General features: G+C 40.3%; 1 protein-coding gene across 1 annotated transcript in view; it reads right to left on the bottom strand.

Moving 5' to 3' along the window:
* kcnh5b (potassium voltage-gated channel, subfamily H (eag-related), member 5b) overlaps positions 1 to 27,795 on the bottom strand; it is a 313,820-nt gene that overhangs the window by 190,443 nt on the left and 95,582 nt on the right. The window contains exons 4-6 of the mRNA XM_060828544.1: positions 20,981 to 21,109; positions 8,786 to 8,901; positions 7,864 to 8,256 (exon numbers count right to left, since the gene is read on the bottom strand). Coding sequence (XP_060684527.1) covers positions 7,864 to 8,256; positions 8,786 to 8,901; positions 20,981 to 21,109 — 638 coding nt within the window. The remainder of the gene's footprint in view (positions 1 to 7,863; positions 8,257 to 8,785; positions 8,902 to 20,980; positions 21,110 to 27,795) is intronic.

A 27,795-nucleotide genomic window follows, 5' to 3' on the forward strand; every position in this document is an offset into this window, starting at 1 on the left:
CAACCAGGACTGAACACAATATTCCAAGTGTGGTCTCACCAGGGACTTGTAGAGCTGTAGCAAAACCTAGAGACTCTTAAACTTGATCCCCCTTTTAATGAAAGCCAAAATGCTTTCTTAACAACTCTATCCACTTGGGTGGAAACTTTCAGGGACCTATGTACTTGCACACCCAGATCCCTCTGTTCCAACACACTGCCAAGAATCCTGTCTTTAATCCTATATTCAGCATTCGGTTCTACCTTTCAAAATGCACCACTTTGCATTTATCCACGTTGAACTCCATCTGCCATTTCTCAGCCCAGCGCTGCAGCCTGCAATAACCCTCGATACTATCGAAGGCACCTCCAACCTTTGTGTCAACTGCAAATTAACTAACCCACCCCTCAACCTCCTCATCCACGTTATTTATAAAAACAAAGAGCAGAGACCCAAGAACAGAGCCCTACAGGACCCCACTCAACACTGACCTCCAGGCAGAATACTTTCCATCAGTAGTCTGAATAAATATATGAATTAACTGAACATGCAAATAAATGTTATGTAAATAACATCACAGAGACTTGAACCTGCTAGGAGTTTGTCTCAGGTAATTACAAAAAGTGGGAGGTTTTGTTTTTAATTTAACTTGCTTTTCATAATCAACCTGTTCAATGATGTCATTACACACCTCTGGAGCAAGTGGGGCTTGAACCCAGGTCTTTTAATTCAAGAGTAAGGAAACTACCACTGCACCACAAGGGGATCCTCATAGGACAGTTAGACAGGTGGACTGTTATAGACTCTACCTGAGATTAATTCAATGTCACTGACTTCAACAGGTTTGAACATTGCTAGGGTGCTTAACAGTCAAGCGTGCAATTCCTCTATTTGTGCTCTAACCATTGAACAAGCCTCGTGACAGTTAATATTAGAAAAAAAACATGATTAATTTCCTTCTTTAAGAAGGCATTCATCTATTAAAATGGTAGTTTGGGAAATTTCTTGTCAAAACTTTACTAATAATGCACAGCATAGTTTCACGTATAAAACTCTGTTACACAGGTCAAAAGTTATCAATTTTATTATTGAGGCCAGCATTGTCTTAGTAATTAAGGTTTTGGAAATCTTGAAAAATGACATCTGGGTTTCTGTCAAACATTATTATATATTCATACAGTGTACATCAATGGCCATTACAATGAAAAATGGCTTTGTTTGCAACAGGAATTGTAATAGTCTCCTGGAAGATTCTGCTTGTTGCACAGGTGTTCAGGTAGTGCCATCATGTCAATGTCTGAATCTTATCACTTGTGTCAGCAGGCTGCTGAGAGTTACAGTCAGTGCACTAACCTTTATCTGCTCCTGTGATTCAATCAGATAGCTCCTGACAACACCACTCACTGTGAGTCCTACACCTGCAAAACCATGACTTGAAAAATATTCATATCATGATTTTCAGTATCCTATTATCCCTTTTAACATTTGCCTTTTACTTTTGATCGGCAGTAGAATAGAACTACCTCTCAAAACCAATCAATCATTTAGAATAAAGATCTGATTGAGGTTGCACTAGTTGTTGCACCTAGAATCCACAATTTAGAAACTGATAAATATGAAGACTTTCCATTGCTCACCTTTCAACTGGTACTACAGGTTATTAAAAAACACAATGCAAACTAAATAAAATACAATAGATCTCCTTTGTGGGCAATAAAAGGAAAACAGCAGGCCGTAGCTTAGATTTTCCACTCTGGCTGTACTTTTACTCCTGAATGATTGGGAACAAAAGCTCAGCAGAAAGGTGATAATTTTCACCTTCACCACTTGGACATTAGTAATTTTATACAATTTTAATTTTCATGGATGAGGAGCAATACCCATATGATGTAAATTTTCAATGTCAGCTTATCAGCGTAATTACTCATAGCTCCGAGAGTCATTTTGAACCTCAATCTGCAAAGCAATAACCTGAGAGAAGGAAGCAACTGAAAACTTGCAATTCAGCTTCAGTTTGAAGGAACTGTGGAGATCTGAAAGCAAGTGACGGGATAGAGTCTGGAAATTTTTCAAAGGTTTAAAATGGCTCAAAAAAACTGGCACTTTTATTAAGATAGAAAAAGGTGACAATGAAAGTAAATCTAATTCAAAAATAAGAAGCAGGATATGTGACTCACTCCTAACTCTCTTTTTAAAAGCTGCTGAACAGAGCTGGCATAATCTCCACAGGCAGTTTTGTGGCACATCTAGAATCATAGGGTCATATATTTGTACAATTTGCGCTTTCTCCTAGTCCTTCTGCTCCTCAGATGCTGCCTGACCTGCAGTGCTTTTCCAGCATCACACTGTCGACATATATTTGTACAGCATGGAAACAGACCATTTGCTCCAACCAGACCACACTGACCATATTCCCAAACCAAACTAGTCCCTCTGGCCTGCATTTGTCCCGTATCTCTCCAAACCTTTCAAATTCATGTACCTATCCAAATATCTTTTAAAGTTTGTGAATGTACCTGAATACACCACTTTTGCTGGCAGTTCATTCCACATACAAACCATTGTCTGTGTAAAAAAGTTGCCCCCAACTCCTTTTTAAATTTTTATTTCACTTTAAAATGACATGTGCTAGTCTTGAATTCCCTGCCCTAGGGAAAAACTATCTACCTACTATCATCTTATCTCTGTCCCTTCTGGTTATGTAAACCTCTAAAAGGTCACCCATCAACTTCCTATGCTCAAGTGAAAAAGGTCCCAGTCTGTACAGCCCACCTTTATAACCGAAACCTTCCATTCCTGGCACCATCCTGGTAAATCTTTCCTGAACTATCTGCAGCTCAATAATCATTCCTATAATAATGCATCCAGACCGTATACAGTACTCCAGAAGAGGTCTAACCAACATCCTGTACGACCTCAATGTGACAAAGGTCTGAGTAATGAAGGCTAAATGCCTTTGTAACCACCCTGTCTACAGGTGAGGCAAATTTCAAAGAATTATGTACTTGAACCACTAGGTCTCTCTGTTCTACAACATTACCCAGAACTTTACCATTAATTGCGTAAGTACTGCCCTTGTTTGTTTTACCAAAATGAAATACTTCAGATTTATCCAAATTAAACTCCACCTGCAACTCCTCAGCCCATTGACTCAACTGATCAAGATCTCTTTATAATCTTTGATATCCTTCCTCACTGTCCACTATATTACCAATTTTAATTCCATCTGCAAACTTATTAACCACGTCTCCTAAATTCTCATCAAAATACTTCATGTAAATGACAAACAAAAGTGGACCCGATACCAAGCTCTGTGGAACACCACTGGTCACAGGCCTCCAGTTCGAAAATGCGACTCTCTACCACCACTCTCTGTCTGCTACTGTCAAGCCAAGTTTGTATCCAATTGGCAAGCTCTCCCTAAATCCCATGTGAGCTAACTTTACTAATTAGCCTGCCTTGCGGAACCTTGTCAAAGGTTTTACTAAAGTCCATGTGAACAACGTCTACTGCTCTACTCTCATTGATTACTTCCTCAAAAAACTCAAGTTTTTGGGACACTATTTCCCTCGCACAAAGCCACACTGACTATGCCTAATCTGTCCTTGACCCTCCAAATGCACGTAAATCCTATCTATCACAGCTAAACAGTGTTGTCTCTAATGGAGTAAAACTTAAGCTGCATGATAGCTGGAGTGCCTGCAGCAGATGACACAACTCTGCACCTTGCTAACTACCCCGTGTATTCACAGACATTGACACAAAGGTGTGAGAGGGCCATTGAGTATGGTCGGTGACATTTTACAAATGCTATCAGTAGACAATGCTGACAAATGCTTTCCTGGCTCTAAGCTTTCATGAAATATCACACAAAGCAAGGTGCTTTGAGAAAACATAGAAGTTTCACAGTCAGTCAGGCCGTCACCTATAGTTTCATGATAGTCTCCCCTAAAGCAGCATCTCTTGCAAAATGCGATCTCTGCAAGTACTGTACTTGCTTTCTGACAACATAATGAGTCCTTTAGCTGAAGCACAAGTTTGATGGTAACAGTGGATCAGTACTCAGCACTTGTGATCAGTCTGAAATCATTCTCTGTCTTCCGATGTCCAAAATCATTATATACTGATTGGTGCTCATGGAAACACCTCTTTTAGTTTTGGAATGGTCTGAAAAAAGGCAGCAGCAGAAGCATAAATTACCTGAAATATTCCCAAGCACTTAAATGGGGCAGGAATAAAAAAGACCAGGAATATTTTGCAGAGATGTGCTGAAGGTTTCAGTCAATCCTGTCAGTGATCTTTGACCGAACTTCCTATATTCAGCCAATTCCCTAACAATATTGTCATATAGCATCAGTGACGTTACTTAAAATTTCATAGCAGGGAAAACAGTTGATGGGATTTATTTTTATATCTGGTAGACAGCACTCCCAGAATTGTTAGCAGGAGAACAAGAGGTTGATTTATCTCCTACTCCATGGGACACAATGCTCCTCGTTTGTTTGGGAACTACTGTGCTTTTCATATTTTAAAAATCGCCATGTCAGTACCAAATGCTTAGTTATTTCTGCAGTGGTGTGCGATACTCAGTTCCTGCTTTCAGTCATTTTCCTACTCTTTCATGGCCTGCTTCAGGAAACATTTGCTTCTGCATTTCCCAATGAGAAGGAGTTGTGCTGTTTTGACAATGCTGGTTGTGATTCCATGAGGAACACTGTTACCTCAGAGGCTGAAAGCTGATAGTTCAACTTCCACTCCAGAAACTTGAGTGCAAAACTCTTGGCTGGCACTCAGGGTCATTGCAGAAAGAATGTGTAACCACCTGAGGTGCTGTCCTTGGATGAAGTATTAAACTGAAGCCCGATTTTCCTTTGCAGGAGGAAGTAAAAGTTCCCAAGGTCCCATTTTGAAGTGTAAAAGAATTATCTCCAATGTCCTGGCCAATATTTATTCCATAGTCAACATCCCGAAAAAAACTAATGTAGTCATAACCACATTGTGGTTTTTAGGAGCTTGCTGCTTGCAAATTTATTGCTAATTTTCTTACATTACAACAGCAAGTGCATTTCAAAATTCATTGTCAACCGCAAAGCACCTTGGGGTGACGTCAGGTTGTGAAAGGTGTTACAAAGATTTGAAATGTTGATGTTTGGAGGGATATAGGCTGGATGCTGGCAGGTGGGACTAGATTGGGTTGGCATATCTGGTTGGCATGGACAGATTCGACCGAAAGGTCTGTTTCCTTGCTGTACATCTCTATGACTGTATGACTCATACCTGAAGGAATGTAAAATTTGGATTATTTGAGGTGCTGAGGAGGTACTCAGACATGTTTTCCAAAGGTCACTGAAAGGAGACTGCAAAACACTTTTGTTTAAAAAAAATTACTAGAGTCATATGACTTAACTGCTTGAACTTATTTACTGAAACTCATTTTTCTTCAGCCACCTGCTCGAACTTACTACAATACACAGGTCAGAGTTTCTAATGGCCAGCAGCATGGCCATTTGATTTAATTTAATTGTGGTGTATTCTGTCAAGAAATAAAGAACTCAGGCTCAGCTTTTGCCATCTTCCTGACAAAAATATCTTGAGAACCCCATACAGTCACAGAGATCAACAGCACATTAAAGGCCCTTTGGCCCACAGAGTCTGCACCTAACTCTTCTAATCTATAAACCATGGGGCAGCTGAAAAAGCTGAAACAGTTATTCTAACTGAAAACTTGTTCTCAACATTCTGATGAATTGTGCCTGAAGAAAACCAAGTTAAAAATCACACAACACCAGGTTATGGTCCAACAAGTTTATTTGGAAGCACTAGCTTTTGGAGCACTGGTCCTTCATCAGGTGGTTGTGTGATTTTTAACTTTGTACATCTCAGTCCAACACCGGCAACTCCAAATTCTGAAGAAAACCCCCTGTGTCTAGTGATAAATCTACATGTACAAGAATGGCGGACAGAAAAATTCTGGATCACTCCATATCTTACCCTTTTATTCTCCGAGAATTAACAAGTACTTGCCAAAGTGTTCTGTCCAAAGTTAATCTCTGCAGAGAAAGTGTTTTTTTCTCTTTTTTGAACTTACCTGTGTGCATGTCCATTCTGGTTAGAAAGGTCATTTATACTTTCACAATATGTTAGTTATCACTGAACCTTTGTTAAATAAATCTTGCTATTATAATAAAATAATCATTTTGTTGCTTATTAAAGAAACTTGGTCAAAGGATCTTTTTATTCTGAACCTATTACAGATAAAACATATAATTAGGCATATTGGTCATTGGACGAATCATTTAAATATACATTGTGGCCAGTGGAGTAGCAGGAATATAGAGAGACAGTGAACCTCTCTAACGTCAGTCATAACAGGTGCTATGTAAATACAAATCTTTCTTTCAGTGGCTTCTTTACAAACTAGTGCTTTTCATTAACAACATTCGCATTTTTTTTAATCAGTAGTTCTGTGCAAAACTTCAGGGCAGCAGGTACTTAATGAAGCACTGTGTGATGTCCACTCTAAATGCTCTCCATTGAGTTTGATGACAGGTTTTAAGTTTGTCTAATAATGAAAACTAAACATAAATTTTCAGCTTTAGCATTATTGGCATGCATACCAGCACTTAGAGACTCATATATATATCCTTCATGCTTTTCCATCCATGCTGAATGGAAAATCATAAGCCCCCATCTTAAATCTTGATAGATGATCTCAGCGCAACAGATTTGTTAAAGCTGAAAAGTTATCCTTAAGCCGTTTCACAAGATCTAAGAGGGAAAAATTGAGCCTTTCATTAAATGAACATTGTTTCAGTTGTTGTGGACACACTAATGAGAAAACAGCCTAATCCTTGACACACATGTACAGCTTACATAATGTGCTGGAAAAATAGATGAAGCAATTAGATGAGATTACCTGCATGCCAGATAAAATTCTCACCAAGTCACACTGTGGCCTAAACCAACAGGTGAGCAGAAATAATCTTCATTAAAGGGAGTGAAATTTGGTCATGGAGAGTTGATCATGGAGCGATGACTCATCTTTACAATGAGACTAAAGTACAAGCAACATATTCATCCTTAAGTCTAGGATGCAACCCAGATAAAGAGATGGCCTATTTGGACAGGAGCAAGATATTTTAGCCAATACATGAAGGGAATTATCCTGCACCAGTTGTTTTGCTCTCAGTATAAAGAAAGCAAGTGATTATTCTGAAAAGAAACAGAAAGTACTGGCTGTTGTTGTCAGTCCTACACCAAGCTAATGGTGATAGTTTTAAGGAAAGGTTCTGTCTTTCAGAACCTGACAATCTGGAATGTATTCCGACAGTTTTCATTCTCCAGAATTTGTACTTTTCTGTCTGATGATTAAAATTATAGCTGTGTCAAAATGTTTCAGCTGACCACACTCAGCTCATCAAGGTGTAACTATTTTTCTTGCAGCATTATATTTCACAAAAACAAGACTTGTGACCTTGAAAATTCATTCATTTTAACATTGTGCCACTCCATTAAAGGGTAGCTGAATCTACAATCAATGTTGTTACTGCAATGCATGCAGTTAATTGCAAAACATCTACACTTTCCTGAGCTTTCCTTGTAAGTCCACTAAATGGTCTATTCTGCTTCTGTTCATCATTTTTGCTTAAGTTCACAAAGAGGAAACCATCCTTTTGATTGAATCGCAAATCGACATCACACAAAAGCTGCCAGAATCATGTTGCATTTACGTGGTCCACAAGATTTAGGAGTTAAAATTTGTGAAGTCAGAACATTAATTTAGGTTTAACAGGACCGCATCAAAAAGGTCCCTTGCAAATCAAACCTTACATTGACAGAACAAAGCTCAATATTGTGATAATAGATATAGATGTGTCAACTTACCTCATCCACATTTTCAAAAGCATTGATGATGTCATATGGCAAACAGGACAGTAGGTCAATCACAAACCAGGTTTTCAGGTAGTTCATTCTGATTAGTTTAGGATCAGATATAACTTCCCCTCCAGGACCCACAAACGTGGTGTGGAAATTTAAGACAATATCCACCAAGAAGATCACATCAACTACACTGTCCAGCACTAGCCAAGCAATGTTGTTCTGTTTTGTTCTGAAGGACACATTATAAGGAACCATAATTGCAGTGTAGAAGGTTAAAATAAGGATGATCCAGTCCCAGGTCGTTTTAAATGCACAGTAATGCAGAATGATGTGTGGTGGAGTCTTGGGAGCCTCTTGTTTGTATTGAGGAAGAATGTCAGATCCTAGCTGCAGAACCTGAAAAAGTACCAATACCTTAGTATATTATGCACAGTTTTAATATCTTCAAAAAGTATAACACAGTGAGATTTAAACATTCCTCAAATTTTGCCATTCAGGTGTTATCCTGCACTGGAGCAGACAGAAAACTTTCCAGATAGAAAATAAGGTAGGAAGTCAAAATTGCCCACAATCATTCCTCTCATTTAGGTAATATCATCTGTCTTGCACCTACTGCCAGGTGTCCGCTGAAATCCCAAAGGGGAGGATACCTGATCACAACGGACCTGTCCCTTTCTTCCAAGTAATTTGTCCCAGAGGGGGATTATTGGAGATTAGCCTACGATAAAAAGGTGCCTCTTAATTCCAGGAGTTAGCCAAAAGGAGAAATCATGCCAGATATGACTGGTTTCTTAGTAGTCTCAAATTGTGAGAACTGTCAATCCAGACGCAGGATTGAATACTGTTTTTTCTGACAATCTCTCTGTCCAGATCAAATATTCTAAAGAAAATAGATCAAACCACAAACAGGGACTTTAGTACTTACTTCTGCCAGACGGGAATGTTTATGGACGCCATCAGACTTGTTCATTGGAGTTAGTTGCTGCAGAACACTTCGACTATTTGTCAGCGCTCTTGTCAATCGAGCAAATTTTGCCCACCCTTTATTTCGAAAAAAGACATAGTAACTACCAGTTCCAGCAATCCACACTTTTAGCATTGTAATTTTAATTGTCACAAGTCTATTAATTGTCTTTAATCTATATTGGCTGCAAAATAATAAAGATGAATCATTTTAAAATAGCTGTTACTGAGCAGCGACCAGTGACATTGCTATGAACCTTACTTATAGTTAGAAATCACGATTTTAAGCATCCAGTTGATACCTACTCTGCAGTATCTGTGTAAGTGATCTAAGTCAATTTGCCTGCAACTGTAAAAACAGATACTGCAGTTGCAAAGCATGATAGTGGTACCACTCAAATTACATGAAAATTAAATTTTGCTGTCTTTACTGCATGACTCAATGTCACTCCTGACAACTTTACTCTGGAAGTGAAAGTACAAATGTCCACACAGTTCATTCAGGCTCTAAATGTTGCCTCCAATAGGGTAAACAATTAAAAAAAATGGTACACCATTCATTTAAATCCCTCGAAATTTTTTGTTCATATGTCCCAGTCCTGGCCACTGGCCCTGCTGATATTATTGACTTCTCAGAATCTTATTTGTTTCAATCAAGTTATTTCTTACTCATCGAAACTCCAATGCATACAAGCCGAACCTGTCCAACCTTTCCTCAGAAGATGACCCACCCATTCCATGTATTAGTCTAGTAAACATTCTCTGAAATGTATTACATCCTTTCTTAAATAAGATAACCAATTCTACACACAGTATCCAGATGTGCCCTCACTAGTATCTTGTACGATTTAAATGTAACCTCCTCTTGCATTAAACAATAAGATTATTTATTAACATTCTTTTCTTATACTCTCTCTCTTTGCCTCTCATTTCTTTTTCTGTTTTGCCTTTAAACTTTCTATGTGCAGCCTGGTCTAAATTGTATGATCAATCTGATACATGATCTCTGTCATATTCTTTTGTGTAAGCACTGGTCCTTCAGAAGGTGACACTAGGAAATAATAATGAGAAACAAGGGCATGATAGGGACAGAGAAACAGTAGAAAATGAGAAACCAAAAGGGAGAGAGGAAATTAAAACAAATGTGACGGATTGAAAAAATTCCCAGGTAAACTAATGGAATTAAAGGCTGATAAGACACATGGACCTGATGACCTGCATCCTTGGATTTTCGAGTTGCTGCGAGGTGAAAATAGATAGGCCATAAAGTTAGTAATTCCTACGGGCAAGGGGGAGATTCTTAAGTAGCATTTCAGAAAGCCTGTCTGGGAAAGATAAAAGTGAAAAGAAGTATGCACAAGTCCCAGCTACAGTACTGGGAGCAAGGGCCAAACCATGGCCAGAGTGTTGACATAATCACTGAGTACATTTAAGACAAGAAAAAAACAACTTCAAAGGTGTGGAACAGAGAATACAATCTTTTAGGGATCTGAACAAGATGTGCTGCGGCAAGATTTGTGGCAGAAATGGACCAAAAGTCTGGAAAGGCTGATCTGGATGAAAAGAGCATCTTGCTCCATCTTTTATGCCTTTGATGAGCAGCGAGGTGAATTTCTCACTGTGCAGCAGCAAGTTGCCAATGAAGAGAGTTTGTTTCTCCGTACTTACCTTATTACACTGAGCCTTTCGATCTTACCAAACTCTCCAAGCAAGCCAGAGAGAGAAAACAGAACACAGAACTCAAAGTGAGTACCTGGCAGATTCAGGTCACCACTCTCACTGACTTCCATGTTGCGTTTGATCAAACTGCATGGCACATGGGCACACATGCATCCCTTGTCCACAGATAATGGCAACCAGCATCTGCCACCACCTCAGAACCAACATAGCACCTCTCTGATAACCTGACAGGGAACTCTGATAGCACAGACTTGCATCGCAGAATGCATTAGAAAGTTGCAGGAGGGGCACCTTGTTCACACGGTTAAGGATCCAGCTCATAATTGCACCTAGCTCAGGGATGCTCAGTTCCTTTCTTAGCACTCGTTCACTTAGCACCTACCTGCATGCTGGTACCATCCCTGTTATGCCTTGCAGGGACAATTAGCTCAGTCACACAGTTGCCCACATACTACTGAAGTGGACCTCGCACTTCCTGTGCCAGCAGCTTATCTGAATGTGCAGCAAGCAAGCAGCCATGTTGCAAACTCTTAGAGGATTATTCCTCACTGAAGTCCATGGAGATATCAGTCAGTCCGGGGGGTCTGGTAATTTAAGGCAACCTCCCATACCATCCAGAAGAATAGTTACGATCAGATGGCCAATCAGATTAAGTTTAGTGAGAGGCTCTGTACCTCTGTAGCCCAGAGTTTGGGTGCATAGCCATTCTGAGGTTCAAGTTCGCTGATTAGGCAATGCATTGGTTTCCAGTTTCAGATGTCAGAAATCCACATATTGAAAACATAATTAGAGGGAATATTGGTCTTAGTAGGTTTGATGGCTCCATGGCAGCATCAGGTCCAGAGGGTAGAACTAATGTGATCGGGTCAGCAAATGTACACCCTTGCAGGGGTCTGGGTACATTGCCGATCGAAATGTGTGGTGCTAGAAACATCATCTCTCCTGCTCCTCAAATGCTGCCTGAACAGCTGTGCTTTTCCAGCACCACACTTTTCGACTCTGACATCCAGCATCTGCAGTCCTCACTTTCTCCTCATCTGGGTATACATTGTCTCATGCTGTCCAGTTAGGACCCCGAAGGGGGTGGGTCATGGTTAGTCTGTGGGATCCATCCGCTGAAACGAAGGAAAATGGGCAAGACCATTCATTGTCACATGAAGAAGACTCAATAAAATAGTCTTTGCAACTCGAGGCTGCAGGCTGTGTGTCAAGGGTGGATGACACTTGTGAAGGGGGGCAAATGTATATGCAAAGATGGGAAGCATACAGTAAAGTGTGGCTGGGAAGAGGTCATGCAGGATGGGGGTTCTTCCATGGTCATGAGGAAGCTGGCAGTGAATGGCCACACCTGGCATGCACAGCTCACGTACCGGGACTGTATGGGGGGAAGGTAGGTCAACATAGGAGCAAGTATACAGGTTGAATGGGAACTTGGGTAGGTGTGATGCCTACGTGGTTTGCAGAAATGGCTACCAGAAATGGAATTTGGATGTTCAGGAACTCACAACATATTCAGCCAGAGAAAAAGAAAGCATCAGGTCATTGTATGAAATAAGGGGCTTCCAGTGCTTTATTCAGAGGTTATCTGAAGATGTTATATAGAATGGTGATGAAACATCTGAAAACAAACCTCCATCTCAGCGAGCAAACCTACATCCAGAAGGGGCTTCCTATTTAAGACAGTGATTAGGAGAATATTTTTCTCATAATCATGAGCCTTTGGAACAGTCTTCCTCAAAGCATAGTCTGTGAATATTCTGAAACCAGACATAGTTAGATTATTGATAAGTAAAGTGATGAAAGGTTCTCTGTGGTAAACAGGAATGTGGAGTAACAAACTCAGCTATGACCATTAAAAGGCAGAGCAAGTTCAAAGGGCCGAGTGGTCAGCTTCTGCTCCTAATCATACGTATGATGGGAAGAACGATTTGCGAAAACAAAACAGAGTTGTGACTGAATGATGATGGAACAAGGTCTACAAATTCAGGTCACAGTCAGGAAGAGATGAGGAGAAATGTCTTCACACAGAGTGTGGTGAGCCTGAGTAATTCTTTGCCACAGAAAGCAGTTGAGGTTCTTAGGGCTAAAGGAATCGAAAACAGGATGGGGGAAAAGTAGGAAGAGGGTACTGGGTTGGATGATCAGACACCATTCTACTGAATGGTGGAGCAGACTCAAAGGGTTGAATGACCTATCCATGTTCCTATGTTTTCCTGTTTCTAAGTAGATGAAATTGCATCTGAAAATCTACGACACTATAAGTAAGCAGGTACTTGTTCTAATAGGGCAGCTATCCTCCATGATGGCCATTGACAAGATTAAATATCATCTAGATGATGTAATGGGCAACAACTGGAGTACTATGGAAATGCGCATCTGCAGAGGAAATTCAGGAGATTAAAGGTCCTCTAAATACAATAATGAACTAATTATCAATTTAAGCACGATCAACATCCTCCATGAAAGACATTCAAGTGACGAATGATCGTCCAGCCGAGAAATGATTTAGAAAGAATCAAAATCAAGATCACAACAGTCCTCTCACCAAAGACCTGCCAATCTTCCAATTCTGAACAGAACGTATTCGAGAATAACTGTGAAATTTCATTGATGGCTGAATTTTTGAAGTCAGAGACATATGAGAAGGTATTGCGGCAATAGTGACTGTCAAAGTAGTATATCTGAATGTGTAAGTGGAAACTAATGGGAAAAGAAATCTTGAGGTGAGATATTGTAAGAGACAAGGGCTCTGAAACAGATCATTCTGAAGTTGCACTAAGCTCCAATCTGACAATGCAGTCTTTGCATGAAGAGTGAGTCCAGTATGATATTGTAGTAGAAAGAGTTACATCAACTCTGACTCCTGATAAGCTTCAACGTTTTACAGAATTAGTCAATATTGCTTCTGCCTATTGCTATTAAGCAACAAAATATATCTTGTTGGTATGGGGGGTACCTTTCCTCATTAAACTCAATAGTGGCTTACCTTCTAGCACTGCAAATCACATGGGCTCTTAACTTGACACAGAATGGAGGCTTTAGGGCAATCCACCCCAACCAAGAGCCACAATTCATTGATACTGCCAACATATAAATTACAATGTGGGAAAATGATGAGATTATTCATAGAGTCATAAATATATACAATGCGGAAACAGACCCTTCAGTCAAACTCATCCATGTTGACCAGATATCCCTAACTAATCTATTCCCATTTGCCAGCACTTGGCCCATATCCCTCTAAACCCTTCCTATTCAGATACCATCCAGACGCCTTTAAATGTTGCGATCGTACCAGCCTCCACCACTTCCTCTGGCAGCCCAATCCATGCACGCACCACCCTTTGCGTGAAAAAGTTGCCCCTTCGGTCTCTTTTATATCTTCCCCCTCTTACCCTAAACCTATGCCCTCTAGTTCTGGACTCCCCCACCCCAGCGAAAATACTTTGTCTATTTATCCTATCCACGCCCCTCATGATTTTATTAACTTCTATAAGGTCACCCCTCAGCCTCTGACGCTCCAAGGAAAACAGCCCCAGCCTATTCAGCCTCTCCCTATAGCTCAAATCCTCCAACCCTGGCAACATTCTTGGAAATAATTTCTGAAACCTTTCAAGTTTCACAACATCCTTCCAAAGGAAGGAGACCAGAACTGCACGCAATATTCCAAAGGTGGCCTAACCAATGTCCTATACAGCTGCAACATGACCTCCCAACTCCTGTACTCAATATGCTGACCAATAAAGGACAGCATACCAAATGCCTTCTTCACTATCCTATTTACCTACGACTCCACTTTCAAGGAGCTATGAACCTGCACTCCAAGATCTCTTTGTTCAGTAATACTCCCTAGGACCTTACTATTAAGTGGATAAGTCCTGCTAAGATTTACTCTCCCAAAATGCAGCACCTCACGTTTATCTAAATTAAACTCCATCTGCCACTTCTCAGCCCATTGGCCCATCTAATCACGATCCCATTATAATCTGAGGTAACCTTCTTCGCTCCACACGACACCTCCAATTTTGGTGTCATCTGCAAACTTTCTAACCATACCTCTTATGCTCACAACCAAATCATTTATATAAATGGTGAAAAATAGAGGACCCAGCACCGATCTTTGTGGCACTCCACTGGTCACAGGCCTCCAATCTGAAAAATAACACTCCACCACCACCCTCTGTCTTCTACATTCGAGCCATTGCTGTATCCAAATGGCAATTTGGTAAAAAAAAAGAAAAGCAGGATATTATTTGAACAGAGAGATTAGAAAAGATCAGCATGTAGATCACTCAGAATATTCGTGTGCCTGGTTTCCTCTTTTAAATGCTACATCTAGATCCTCACCCCTCAAATTGGTTTAAACCTCCTACCACAGCACTTGCAAACCATCTGTGAGGATATGATCCCAGCCATATTGAGGTCAACCTATGAGGACTATCCAGTATATATCCCCCACAGCCAATCCTAACAGCTCCGCCCTCTTGCATCATCTCACTGCATTTAACTTTCCTCCTGATTCCAAGATCCTAATGTGCATAATAAGTGGAGAATGGAGCCTTGGAACTTCTACTTCCTTTCCTAGCTCATTAGTCTCTCTACAGGCCCTCATTCCTTTCGAAATTGATTCTTTCCCCAACTTTCACCCAGAATATGGATGCAATGGAAGCCCAGTTTTCCCCTCTTGACATCTACATTTTTTTATAATCCCAGAGCAGGCTGATGCGATGTTTTTATGATGTGGTTACCAGGAACCTTTCATTCTTAAACTGAACTAAAGATGAACTCCTCAGGAAATTACTAAGAGAATAAAGCCACAAGATTCCACAGGTTTGAACAGCAAGACTTTACTACACAAGTTTAAAAAGTGATATAATCGACAATACATGTACAACTTATCTCGAGCATTCAGAATTAACACAAGTGAAATGTTTGGTTTACCATGACTGAACGCCCAACAGCACACATCAATTAGTAAGTACAAACAAGTAATCAATAATACAATCCCCACAGATTTCCCAATAACTCAATCCAAACATTAATGATCCAGTGGTTCACCAAGTTTCATTAAACTTCACAATGACAACAATTCTTCACTTTCACCGATCCACTCCCTGAAGAGCCATTCCATTATTAACTGCCTCAATGTCAAGACTCCAGGAGTGAGAAATCTCAATTATGAAGACAGGTTGGAGAAGCCTGGATTGTTTTCCTTGCAGAGGAGAAGGGTGAGGGAAGATCGACAGACATTTTCAATATCGTGAGGGCTCCGGACAGAATAGATAGGGAAAAAAATGTTCCTGCCCATAAAAGGATTGAGAACCAGAGGGTGCAGTTTTAAAATGTTTTGCAAAAGAAGCAAATGGAAGGTGAGATTTTTTTTCTTTCCAGCAAGTGGCTTAGGTTTGTAAGTAGAAATGTGATGAAAGCAGATTCAGTTGAAGTTTTCAAGATGGCCATGGATAGTTATCTAAATGGAAGCAGTTTGCAGTATTCTGGGGAAAAGGGATGGGTTTGGCACTATCTCAAAATGCTTAAAGAGCTGGTGCAGATTAAATGGACTGCATGGTCTCCTTCTGCTCTGTAACAATTTTGCACTTCTGTCCACATTGATCATCTTCCTACGGTGGGTTTACTCTAGAACTGCACTCCATTATGTATTCACCAGCACAACTCCAAATTTCTTGTCAACTTCCTTTCTCCAACATGCTAGATATGTCCCTGGATTTTCGGCAAGTTCTAATTGTGTTCAGTTGTATGAACTAAACACTATTGTGGGTTTTTCGATTTCCACTCTCTCACTGCACTGAAGAATTAATGCTTGCATGGTTATTCTGAACTCCTCACAGCTTCTTCCAAAAGAGACAATGACTTTCCCACTCCCTCAGTTCTCCAGGACATTTTCCTGAGGCCTGACGATACACCTTAACTTAAGCTCTTAACTTCTTTCCAGCAGAACTACCAAACATCAGCAGGTCCAATCCTAAACTCCAACTAAACTGTGTCTCCAGACCTCTTTTCAGTCATCCTGAACTGTTATTTATGATTTATCAAGAATCTTGTAATGAGCACCTCCTTTATGAGTGCAGAATTGAATGTTGCCATCTGACCATTGGAATTCAGCATTTTGTAAAGGTTACATTCTCACAGAATGCTGGAAATGGATTACAGCACAGCCTACTCAAAATTCATAGATTTATAATACAATCCCTCACAGTTTCCATGAGTTCATCAGTCAATGCGTATTTGTTATGACAAGTTGGCCTTCTCCTGTATTTTACAATGAGCTTAAAACATAACTAATATGTATTATTAAAGGAGCATGTGTAAAAACTAACGTTGTAATGTTTACAGATAAATCAGCTGCTCAGACCTACTTAAAGGCAATTTCTCTTCCTTCATTAAAAATACAAGAGTTCTATATTGCTAATTTATAACCAATCACCTCAGAGACAATGGATTAGGTTCAGGTCAGAAGATTGTTTTATGCCCTTGTTGAATTTATGCTCGATTTATTTTGATGGTGTGAGAACCTGAGTGTGACAGTGTGATAGGAAATGGACATCCAACTCAACCTGTCCCTGATACAATTGAGCTGCTTCGGTTAAAATTCACACACACACACACACACACACACACACACACACACACACACACACACACACACACACACACACACACACACCTCACCCCAACTCCAAAATCCCATCAAGGGTCCAGCTGCCTTTATCTCACCTCCAAATCTGAGCATTATTGAATCATGGGCTTGAGTTCATTCATTTAGGTTGATATTTTGGTGCAGTGTTCATGGAAACATTTCTAAGTATGAAAGATGTAGAAGGTCGTGTATTGCATGTAAGATAAAGGAGATCTTCTACCTGCCTTTGAGCCAAAAGCACCAGGCCAAGGAAGCTGAGTTAATAACATAGCCAGCTAGACTGAGTACCAACTACCAAATCCATCCAACATATGCCCATGGCAAATGGAGTTTAACCGCCACTCCAGCTGGTTTGGATTCACAACCTGCTTCCTTGTGGAGATATCCATGCTGAGGATCAGTTGTGCCTTTTGGCACAGAACTCAAGAATACAATGATGAAAGGTATAGATTTCCAAAGTGTGAAAAGAAACAAGACTTGAACACCTGTTCAAACAAAAATAATAGTACTTTGTTGGTATGCACTTAAGTGTGAAAAGTGGGATAGTTTACTTGCTCTTTTAAAAAGAAAATCAGTGTATTAATAACATGATTAAAGAAGTGGGAATTGTTTGGTGTGCTTTAAATAGATGGGAAATGCTCAGTCTTATATATTTTCGAATTTATAACTGCTACTGCAATTGGCAAACTTGTCACCCACTTTGTTTCCATGTTGGGATCACTTTGTCTTCCTGTGATTCTGTTGTCAGAGCTATATTTTCACCATTCGTTCACAGTTAAACATCTGTCAGAGTGTGGGTATAAATCCAACATAGATCCATCAACTTTGCTCAGGCAGTTATTATGTGTGTCCTGGCCTCCATTAGGAAACCATCTGACAAATTCTACCATGGAAGTAATGGAGGTAGTTAAATTATGAACTCCTGTAATGACTACAACCCACAACCACGGAAATCTGACTTGAATAAACAACTTATCGACTGTCACAGAACTAACATTATATTTACATTTGCAGACCAGCACAGAACATCACAAATTGTAATAAATGTGCATTGTTGCCTCAGTTGATTCTATGGCAGTAAATTGCAACATTATTCAAAAGCTAAAAACCAAGCAAGTCCCTGACAAGTCAATTGATCACTCAACTGTTCTGCACCCTTCTCAACCAAAAGGGACACAGCATGTAAAGAAACAAATCAAGGTTTTCAGCAAGAGGTAAATATTTAACCATCTTCCATTAATTCTAAGCTGCAGAACGTAGCCAACAAGAAGTGCTGTACAATATGATTAATACTCTGCAAAACAATACTGCACTGCAGCAAATAAGTCTTCAGTTGGACTCAGTGAGGTCCATTCTAATTACCCAATGGACAGGCTACATCAGAAATCACTATACCCTGCCTTGTTCAAGAGATCAAACATATCTCCCCTCATAGTTTACATTTTGTCTACTTGTTTTTGCGACATAAATTATCACATTAAATAATTTCACAGGAATAGAAGTTTGTAAAAACAGGTGTGGGGATCCCAATGCTTTCTCCTGCCTGTTAACTGATATTGGCATTTCGCCAGTGACATTCATTCACCACTGGATATCTGCATGCTTCAGGCAAGACTTCACATTCCCAGGAGATTAGCACAACTTAAGGTTTTCCTGCATCCTTAGCCCCACTCATTGTTCAATTCCCCACCGCCTCTGTTCATTCTCCAGCCAACATTCTCAATCAATCACAATTCACAATTCACATTCATAACACTGGTTCAGAATCCATAGAATCCCTACTGTGTGGAAACAGGCCCTTCAACCCAACAAGTTCACACTGACCTGCCGAAGAGTAACCCACCCAGACCCATTCCCCTACCCTATTATCCTACATTTACCCCTGACTAAAGCACCTAACCTACACATCTCTGAATTCTATGTGCAATTTCTCATGGCCAATTCACCTAATCTGCACATCTGTGAATTATGGGAGGAAACCAGAGCACCCAGAGGACACCCACACAGACATGGAGAGAATGTGCAAACTCCACACAGAGTCGCCCAAGCCTGGATTCAAACCCAGGTCCCTGGCACTGTGAGACAGCAGTACTAACCACTGAGCCACCTTACTTTTTCCCCTTACATACTTAGAATCACTTCAAGCTTCACACTCACAGTTTGCCCACGTTGCTTACTGTTAAAGTGCAGCTGGCACATCACCCCAAACACATGGCACAAAACTCACTGATTCACACATCCCTCTCTGTTGCAAGATGAGGTGGCCCAAACATAACATACGCACAGCTGAAGTTCCCATGAAGCAGACAATGACAGTCATCATTAGACTGAGCACAACTGAAGCTGAAGCCAGTGGTGCAGCAAATATTCCTGCTGAACAGTCACTCACCTCGAAACGTTGATTCTACTTTGTCCCCGCAGGTGCTGCCAAACCTGCTAGGTTTCTCCAAAAATTTCTGTTCTTGCTTCAGATTGCCAGTTTCCCCCTTTTATTCCTAATGAATCATCTTCCTCACATTCCACAATCTTTTCAGAATTACAAGCTGGGAGACAGTGAAAGCTTGCACTCCTTGCCACAGAAGGATTTTCAAAACCAAGATGCTGCTTATCCATAAGTCACAGTAGGTTTGCCAGTACAGGATGGCAATAGGTTAATAGCATTTGGTGCAAGTTAGGACACAGGCAGCAGAGTTTTGAATTACCTCATGTTAAGGTAAGATGTCGGAGACGGGTCAATATGAATTGTGAGTTGCTTTTCATTGTAAGTATCTGTCAAGCATCAACTTGAGACAGACTCACATACCTATGAAAGAGTACTGTGGCTGCTAGGTAAGAAAGTGCAGATATAAATACATTTTTCCTCCAAGTACTGTTTTACCTACAAGACATGGAGGTTCACAGAAAGGAGAACTGAAACAAGTACTGTTATCATGACTCTACTTTTAGTACTTGGATTGCTCCTGCTTAAGACACTGAAGTAGATGAATCCACTGGCTTGTATCTAATGTCAATAAAATCATCCATAAATTAGTTTAGAGGATAATTTGGTAATCTTATTATGGATGATTAGTTTGGGAAATGAACAACGTAATAATATGTGAAATAATTTTAGAACAGTCAGGTAATAACATCACAGGCTGTAGAACATAACACACATAAGATCCAAGGCTGCAAATTAGTGCTAAGAATTCCTAAAGTGTGAAATCAGGCCACTGGCCCATCAAGTCTGCACTAATCCTCCAAAGAACATCCCACCCAGATCCACCCCCTCCACCCTACGCTACTCTCGTAACCCTGCATTTCCCATGGTTAATCCACCTAGCCCACACAATCCTGAACACTAAGGACAATTCAGCATGGCCAATCCGCCTAGCCTGTTCACCTTTGGACTGTGGGAGGAAACTGAAGCACCCAAAAGAAACCCACACAGACACTGGAAGAATGTGCAAACTCCACACAAACTGGAGGCAGTGAATTGATCCTGGGTCAGTGGTGCTGTGAGGCAGCAGTGCTAACCACTGAGCCACCATGCTGCCCTAAGGGAGGAAGCAACATGAGGACGAAACATAAGGCAAACAATATATTCAGATGTTTCAGTGATCCATTGAGTAAAACAAAATTGGCTTTCTTTCATCCATACTGTTCTGTTCAACTTTTAATGCAAAGTATTGGAGGCATTGTAATTTTTCTATTATTATGGAATACAAGAGAATAGAATATAATACTAGATCCTGAAAACCATCAAAACATATTTTGTGCAAGTGACATAGAATTTCTTTATTACCAATACATCAACACTCCATAGAAAAGAAATTCTACCTTTTGTTGACTCATCTTCAATGGGTTGTTTAAATACTGTAATGTCTTTGAAAGTGCATAAAAATAAAACCACCTTGTCATATTCATTTCTTATGGGCGCAATTTGCATGTAGAACCAAACTGGAGTTCCTGTCAACAGAAAAAAATGAACACACTTAACAGGTCATTCCATAAGGGGAAGTCAGCACACTTAGTCTACATTATAGAACAGTTAGTAATTTTGGTCTGAATGAACAGTTAGACTTGTGTATTGCAGACATGATCTCTGCTGGATTACATTTTACTGACTCACGTAATATAATCTGACCCAGAGATCTCTGAAAATTCCTCATTTAAGTCTGGCTCAAAAACTTTAGTGCATAGTCAAGACAAAAAGGGAAGAATATAGTCAGCTTTTTCCATGTGCTCCACATGTTTAACCCAGTGCAAAGAAAATTTTAGCTAAGGTCAATGGATGTTGTGTAAGTGAGATCAGTGTTATTGGGTCAAAAGGGCCAATCATCTCCTCTTCCAGCTCAGTTACTAATATGCGTATAGTTATCAAGATAAAGTCATTAAGTTGCATCAAGGATCAGCATTGTCATGACCGTGATAGGAAGACAGCACTGAAATTCAATCCCCTCTATTCCAGAAGTCTTCATAAATGTGAAATATAATTAACAACCATCACCAGGATGGTTAATGGTTAATGGACAGTGACCATTATGAATGAGGGGTGAAGGCATATCAGCATTGTTGGTTTTATCTGGGACATTGTGTAAGGTATGATTTTGTGAGTATGACAACTTCACTGGTCTGTGAGACGGTTCTCCCAATTTTGCCGATAGCCCCCAGAGTTGCTAAGGAGAATGATGAAGGGTTAACAGAGCTGAGTTCACTGTCATCATTGCATGGTGTCTACGTCAGTGGCAGGTGGTTTGTCAAATTTTGTTCCTTTTTTGAGACTTTTTAGCAGATCATACGACCAAACAATTTGTTACAACATTTCAGAGACAGCTAAGGGTCAACCACATTGCTCTGGGTTCAGTGTCACATGTAGGTCAGACCAGTTAAGGATGGCAGATTCCTTCCCTAAAGGACATTAGTGAACCAGGCTCTTACAGCGATTGATATTGATTTAATTGTCATCATTAGATATTTTATTCCAGACTTTATTGAATTCAAATTCCACCATCTGGAGTGCTGGGATTTAAATCAAGGTTCCCCAAAAATTACCTAAGTCTCTGGATTACTAGCTAGCCAAGCAACAATGCCACTATGCTGGCCCCTCTCACAGACTGGTGAAAAACACTCCCTCTACTCTTTTATTCTGCATAACTTATCCATTTAGGTAAGCAATTCCTTTCAGTTTTTTTTTGCTCAGACACGTGGCAACTTAAAGGGGTTGACTTTTACTTGGCCTATGTGGGAACTTCTGGAGTGGTGATGCAACTTTGAGAGAAATATTCCATTCGAGTCCTGAGTTCTGCCTTGTAAATGATGACCAGACTTTGGGAAATCAGGAGTGAGGTATCTGCTGCAGAATTCGCAACCCCCACCTGCTCCAGTGGCCAGTTTGAATGTGGCTGGTCCAAGGAAATATCTGGTCAGTGGTAATCTCTAGGAAATTAACTGTGGGGAATTCAGTGATAGTAATGCCATTGACCATAAAGAAGAGGTAGTCTTTCACAGGAGATGCTCATTATTGGCTACTATGTGATGCAACTTCTGCTTGCCACTTGTTAGTCAAAGATAAAGATTTGTTATCACAGAGTTATTACAGCGCAGAAGAAAGCCATTCACTGCATCAATATCTGCACTAGCTTAAAGAATGAGCACATTCACCTCGTGCCTATCCTCTGCCTTCTTCCTGAGATTTGATCCTTAAATACATAAACTTGAAGGCAAGCAAATACTAATGTAAGAACAGTCAGCTTTATTGGTTTTAGCCATGGTGCTACCGAGGCATGAGGCTGACAGATTTCAATTAATGACCAAATCATCCAATAATGGGGTGCAAGAAGGAATCTATAATCATAGTTCACATTAAAAACCAAAATAATTATGCCTAGCTTGACAGACATTCATAGTAACTTCAAGCAGCTACAGTGCAAGTTCAAGGGAACAACCAAGCATTAACATTCTCTGAAATATTACGAGTGCCACATGAAGAATTAAGCTGCAAAGCGAAGACAAAACAAACTGGGGTCAAAATTCATCCTGGACAGTAACACTGAATTATTCATTATACACAGCACTTCACACCCAGTTTCTCCAGTCAACATTCATCTAAGGGCTGACACAGGGACAATAATTGTTGATTCATCTGAAACTGGGGTAACTTCTAGGGCAAGAGGAAGGATATTATCAATTGTATTGTGCTCAGTTATGCAGAATTAGAATGAAATGGATAAACTGAAAGTTTTTTTCTGTAAAGTTGAGGTAAAGGCTCTTAACAATTAAAAATCATTGCCATAGGATGCAACAAATTAACAAAAAAATCATGAAGTAAAAAAAAAATTGGTGAATCTAAATATGCCACAGCTAGGTTATGAGAAAGCACAGAACAAGGCCAAACATCTTTTAAAACAACAGCATAATGAATGGAGAGCATTAACAATTCCTGATGAGGGGCTTTTGCCCGAAACATCGATTTTCCTGTTCCTCGGATGCTGCCTGACCTGCTGTGCTTTTCCAGCACCACTCTAATCTAGACTGTGTGAGATTAAATGCTGACTTTCTGGCATTGGTCAAGGTGGGAAAGTATGTGAAGAAGAATGGTCATAGATCCATATGGTCTAGGGTTGCAAAGTGAAGGAGAAATGGAGAGAATAGCGTTAAAGATATAAACATTTGGAAAACAGATTTGAGGATGACATGCAGACTGCAGACAGATAAGGCCAGAGAGGGTTAGACTAAAAATGGAGGGAAATATTAGTTAAATAGGTCTGATTGACAGGTCAGTGGCAGCAAGCATAGAAGTTGTAGAAAAATTTTGCAAAATGAAAACAAGCCTAGATAAGAAGGAAGTAGCTAATACTATCTGGGTGAAGGAGAGGACTTTGAATTTCAAAGTTCGCCTTCAATACATCATAACAAGAACAAAAAAACTGAATTAATTCTTTATTCATATTAACAAGAGAACTGAACAGTATACTACTTTACAATGTATTTTTCTTTATAATACTATAATGATGAATTATGCATCCCTGATTGAGTCCGAGGGATTATAGCTCGAGTATGACTTATTCTCAAGAAACCCAAAACTTTTCTACAACCAGTCTCATGCAAATGCTTACAAATTCTTTTGATAAAATTGTGACATTAAAGAATATTAAATAAAGTGTGCTATTTAAAAGAGAAAAGAAACAATTGACCATACGCCAATGGTGATAATTCCAGTCAATTATCAATCCAAGTTGGTTGCAATGAGGGACTGCTAAGAAGATGCAGTCAGGAATCTATTCATGTTCAGTGGTGTCAGTCACTAGCTGAGCTGCCTGCTTCTTTATAGAGATTTACTAAGCTGGTAACAATATCAAGGAGTCTAAGACAAGCTTCGCTGTGATCCAGACCACAGCCCTGTGTTTTAACCATGTATACTCATGACTCAGACTGAGCCAAAAGTATAAGAGGTGTCATTTGATTCAATGGCTTTATACTCTGAAAAACAAATTGTATGGAACATTGAGTATGATGAAATTCTCTTGGTATAATTGTACACTATCTACTTACAGTCTGTTACAAACAACATATATTTCAACAGTCCACCAAGGAAATTTATCATAATATGATAAGGATTGCCCCTCTCCAATCATCCTAACAAGCACAATGTTTGTTTCTAGCCCCCAGCCCTAGCTGAAACTCTTATGAGTGCAGAATGATTGTCCCATTGTCCAGATTTGGTTCAAAGTCTGCATAAATGGTAAACATGCTGGGGTTAAGTGGGGACCTACAAAACTTGCTATTGGGGCTGCTGCTCTTCACATTTTAAGAAGTTTCAGCTAAAGTATGTTGAATTATAAGAATGATACCAGAGGTGCAGACTTGACTAATACCGTGAACGATAGGGAAAAGCAATGTGGCAATATAGGTTACTCGTGAGGAAACCCAATAACTTAGAAATTAACAAAAGAATCACAGAATTGTTAAAGTGCAGGAGGCCACCATGTGGCTCATCATGCCAGCACCAGTTCTATTACCTTGTGCCAATTTCCTGCCTTTTCCCCATATCCCTGTCCATAATTTCTACCCAGATGATCATTCCATGCCCTCTTGTTTGCCTCAATTGAACCTGCCTCCACCACACTTCCAGGGAGTGTATCCCAGACCCTAAATACTCACTGTGTGACATCGCCCTTGCATTGTTTGCACATCGTTTTAAATCTATGCCCTCATGTTCTTATTTATTTTACAAACAGGAACAGCCTCACAGCTGCTCTTTCTGGGCCTCTTGATTTTGAAAATTTGTACGTAATCTTTTCTCAGCCTTCTTTTCTCCAATGTGAACAGTACTACTCACAACTGCAGTTTCTCATTCCTGGAACCATTCTTATAAACAGAATCGTAGATTTAAAGTGAGATTGAGGCAGAGGCAGAAAAGCAAGCAGACTGGAGGAAAAGAAACAGAATTCTTCAATATCACATCCTTCCATTGGTGGAGGATTGGTCACTGGATTCTGCTGCCCCACTGGGCACAGTAGGACATGTAGTAGTGAGAGATGAGTCAGACAATAGCCAAAACAACCAGGTAGCTGAACTCTAATTGTGCCAACTTATATACATAATGAGCAGGCAGTGTCAGGGAGGAAGATTAAACCAGCTTTGGGTGTGTGTTGAAGCAACAGTGGGCCCAACAACTGGAATTTCCCATTATTTGTATCATCGATAGTCACATATGAGGTGCCGGAAGACTGGAGGTTGGCTAACATGGTGCCACTGATTAAGAAGGGTGATAAGGACAAGCCAGGGAACTATAGACCAGTGAGCCTGACATCGGTGGTGGTCAAGTTGTTGGAGGGAATCCTGAGGGACAGGATATACATGCATTTGGAAAGGCAAGGAATGATTAGGGATAGTCAACATGGCTTTATGCATGGGAAATCATGTCTCACAAACTTGATTGAGTTTTTTGAAGAAGTAACAAAGAGGACTGATTAGGGTAGAGCAGTAGATGTGACCTATATGAACTTCAGTAAGGTGTTCGACAAGGTTCCCCATGGGAGACTGGTTAGCAAAGTTAGATCTCACGGAATAAAGGGAGAACTAGCCATTCGGGTACAGAACTGGCTCAAAGGTAGAAGACAGAGGGTGGTGGTGGAGGGTTGTTTTTCAGACTGGAGGCCTGTGACCAGTGGAGTGCCACAAGGATCGCTGCTGGGTCCTCTACATTTTGTCATTTACATAAATGATTTGGATACGAGCATAAGAGGTATAGTTAGTAAGTTTGCAGATAACACCAAAATGGTAGGTGTAGTGGACAGCGAAGAAGGTTACCTCAGATTACAACAGGATTTTGATCAGATGGGCCAATGCGCTGAGAAGTGGCAGATGGAGTTTAATTCAGATAAATGCAAGGTGCTGCATTTTGGGAAAGCAAATCTTAGCAGGACTTATACACGTAATGGGTTCTTTGCAAGGTAGAGATGAGTTCAGTGGAGCAGGAGCATGCAATGGTAAGGTCCTAGGGAGTGTTGCTGAACAGAGACCTTGGAGTGCTGGTTCATAGCTCCTTGAAAGTGGAGTCGCACATAGATAGGATAGTGAAGAAGGTGTTTAGTGTGCTTTCTTTTATTGGTCAGAGTATTGAGTACAGGAGTTGGGAGGTCATGTTGTGGCTGTACAGGACATTGGTTAGGCCACTGTTGGAATATTGCATGCATTTCTGGTCTCCTTCCTACCAGAAAGATGTTGTGAAACTTGAAATGGTTCAGAAAGGATTTACAAGGATGTCCAGGCTTGGAGGATTTGGGCTATGGGGAGAGGCTGAACATGCTGGGGCAGTTTTCCCTGGAGCGTCGGAGGCGAAGGGTGACCTTATAGAGGTTTACAAAATTATGAGGGGCATGGATAGGATAAATAGGCAAAGTCTTTCCCTGTGATTGGGCAATCCAGAACTAGAGGGCATAGGCTCAGAGTGAGAGGGAAAAGATATAAAAGGGACCTAAGGGGCAACTTTTTCACACAGAGGGTGGCACGTGTATGGAATAAGCTGCCAGAGGATGTGGTGTAGGCTGGTACAATTGCAACATTTAAAAGGAATTTGGATGGGTATATGAATAGGAAGGGTATGGAGGGATATGGGCCGGGTGCTGGCAGGTGGGACTAGATTGGGTTGGGATATCTGGTCGGCATGGACGGGTTGGACCAAAGGGTCTGTTTCCATCCTGTACATCTCTATGACTCTATTCCCCACCTTTAATCTGCCCACTTTTAACAGGGTCATATATCATGAGCTTCATTGTTTGCTTGGTATACTACTTCAGGAACCAACAAAAAAGGTATTTTTTCCAGACAGCCGGGATTTTAGGGGAAAATAAACAAACAGGAATCATTATAATTTAATAATTTGTTATTCTGCACTTCCGAATCGGATTGGTAAAACCGTAAAAAGCACACGGGAAACATTAGTATTATTGTCAGGAATGACTTCACGGATGTATTACATTACAGCTTCTTTTATAGTAGCACCATTCAGATGTATCACTTGATTAGTTCACTGGATGAAATGGCATTCACAGCTTAAGTGCTGTGTGGGAGTTTTGCTTTGTCCTAGCCAAACCAAATGCTTTCTGGCATTCATACCAAATTTTGCTATTTCTCCTGCCATTTATTTA

Source organism: Hemiscyllium ocellatum, chromosome 8, assembly GCF_020745735.1.
Source record: "Hemiscyllium ocellatum isolate sHemOce1 chromosome 8, sHemOce1.pat.X.cur, whole genome shotgun sequence".
Lineage (NCBI taxonomy): Eukaryota > Metazoa > Chordata > Chondrichthyes > Orectolobiformes > Hemiscylliidae > Hemiscyllium > Hemiscyllium ocellatum.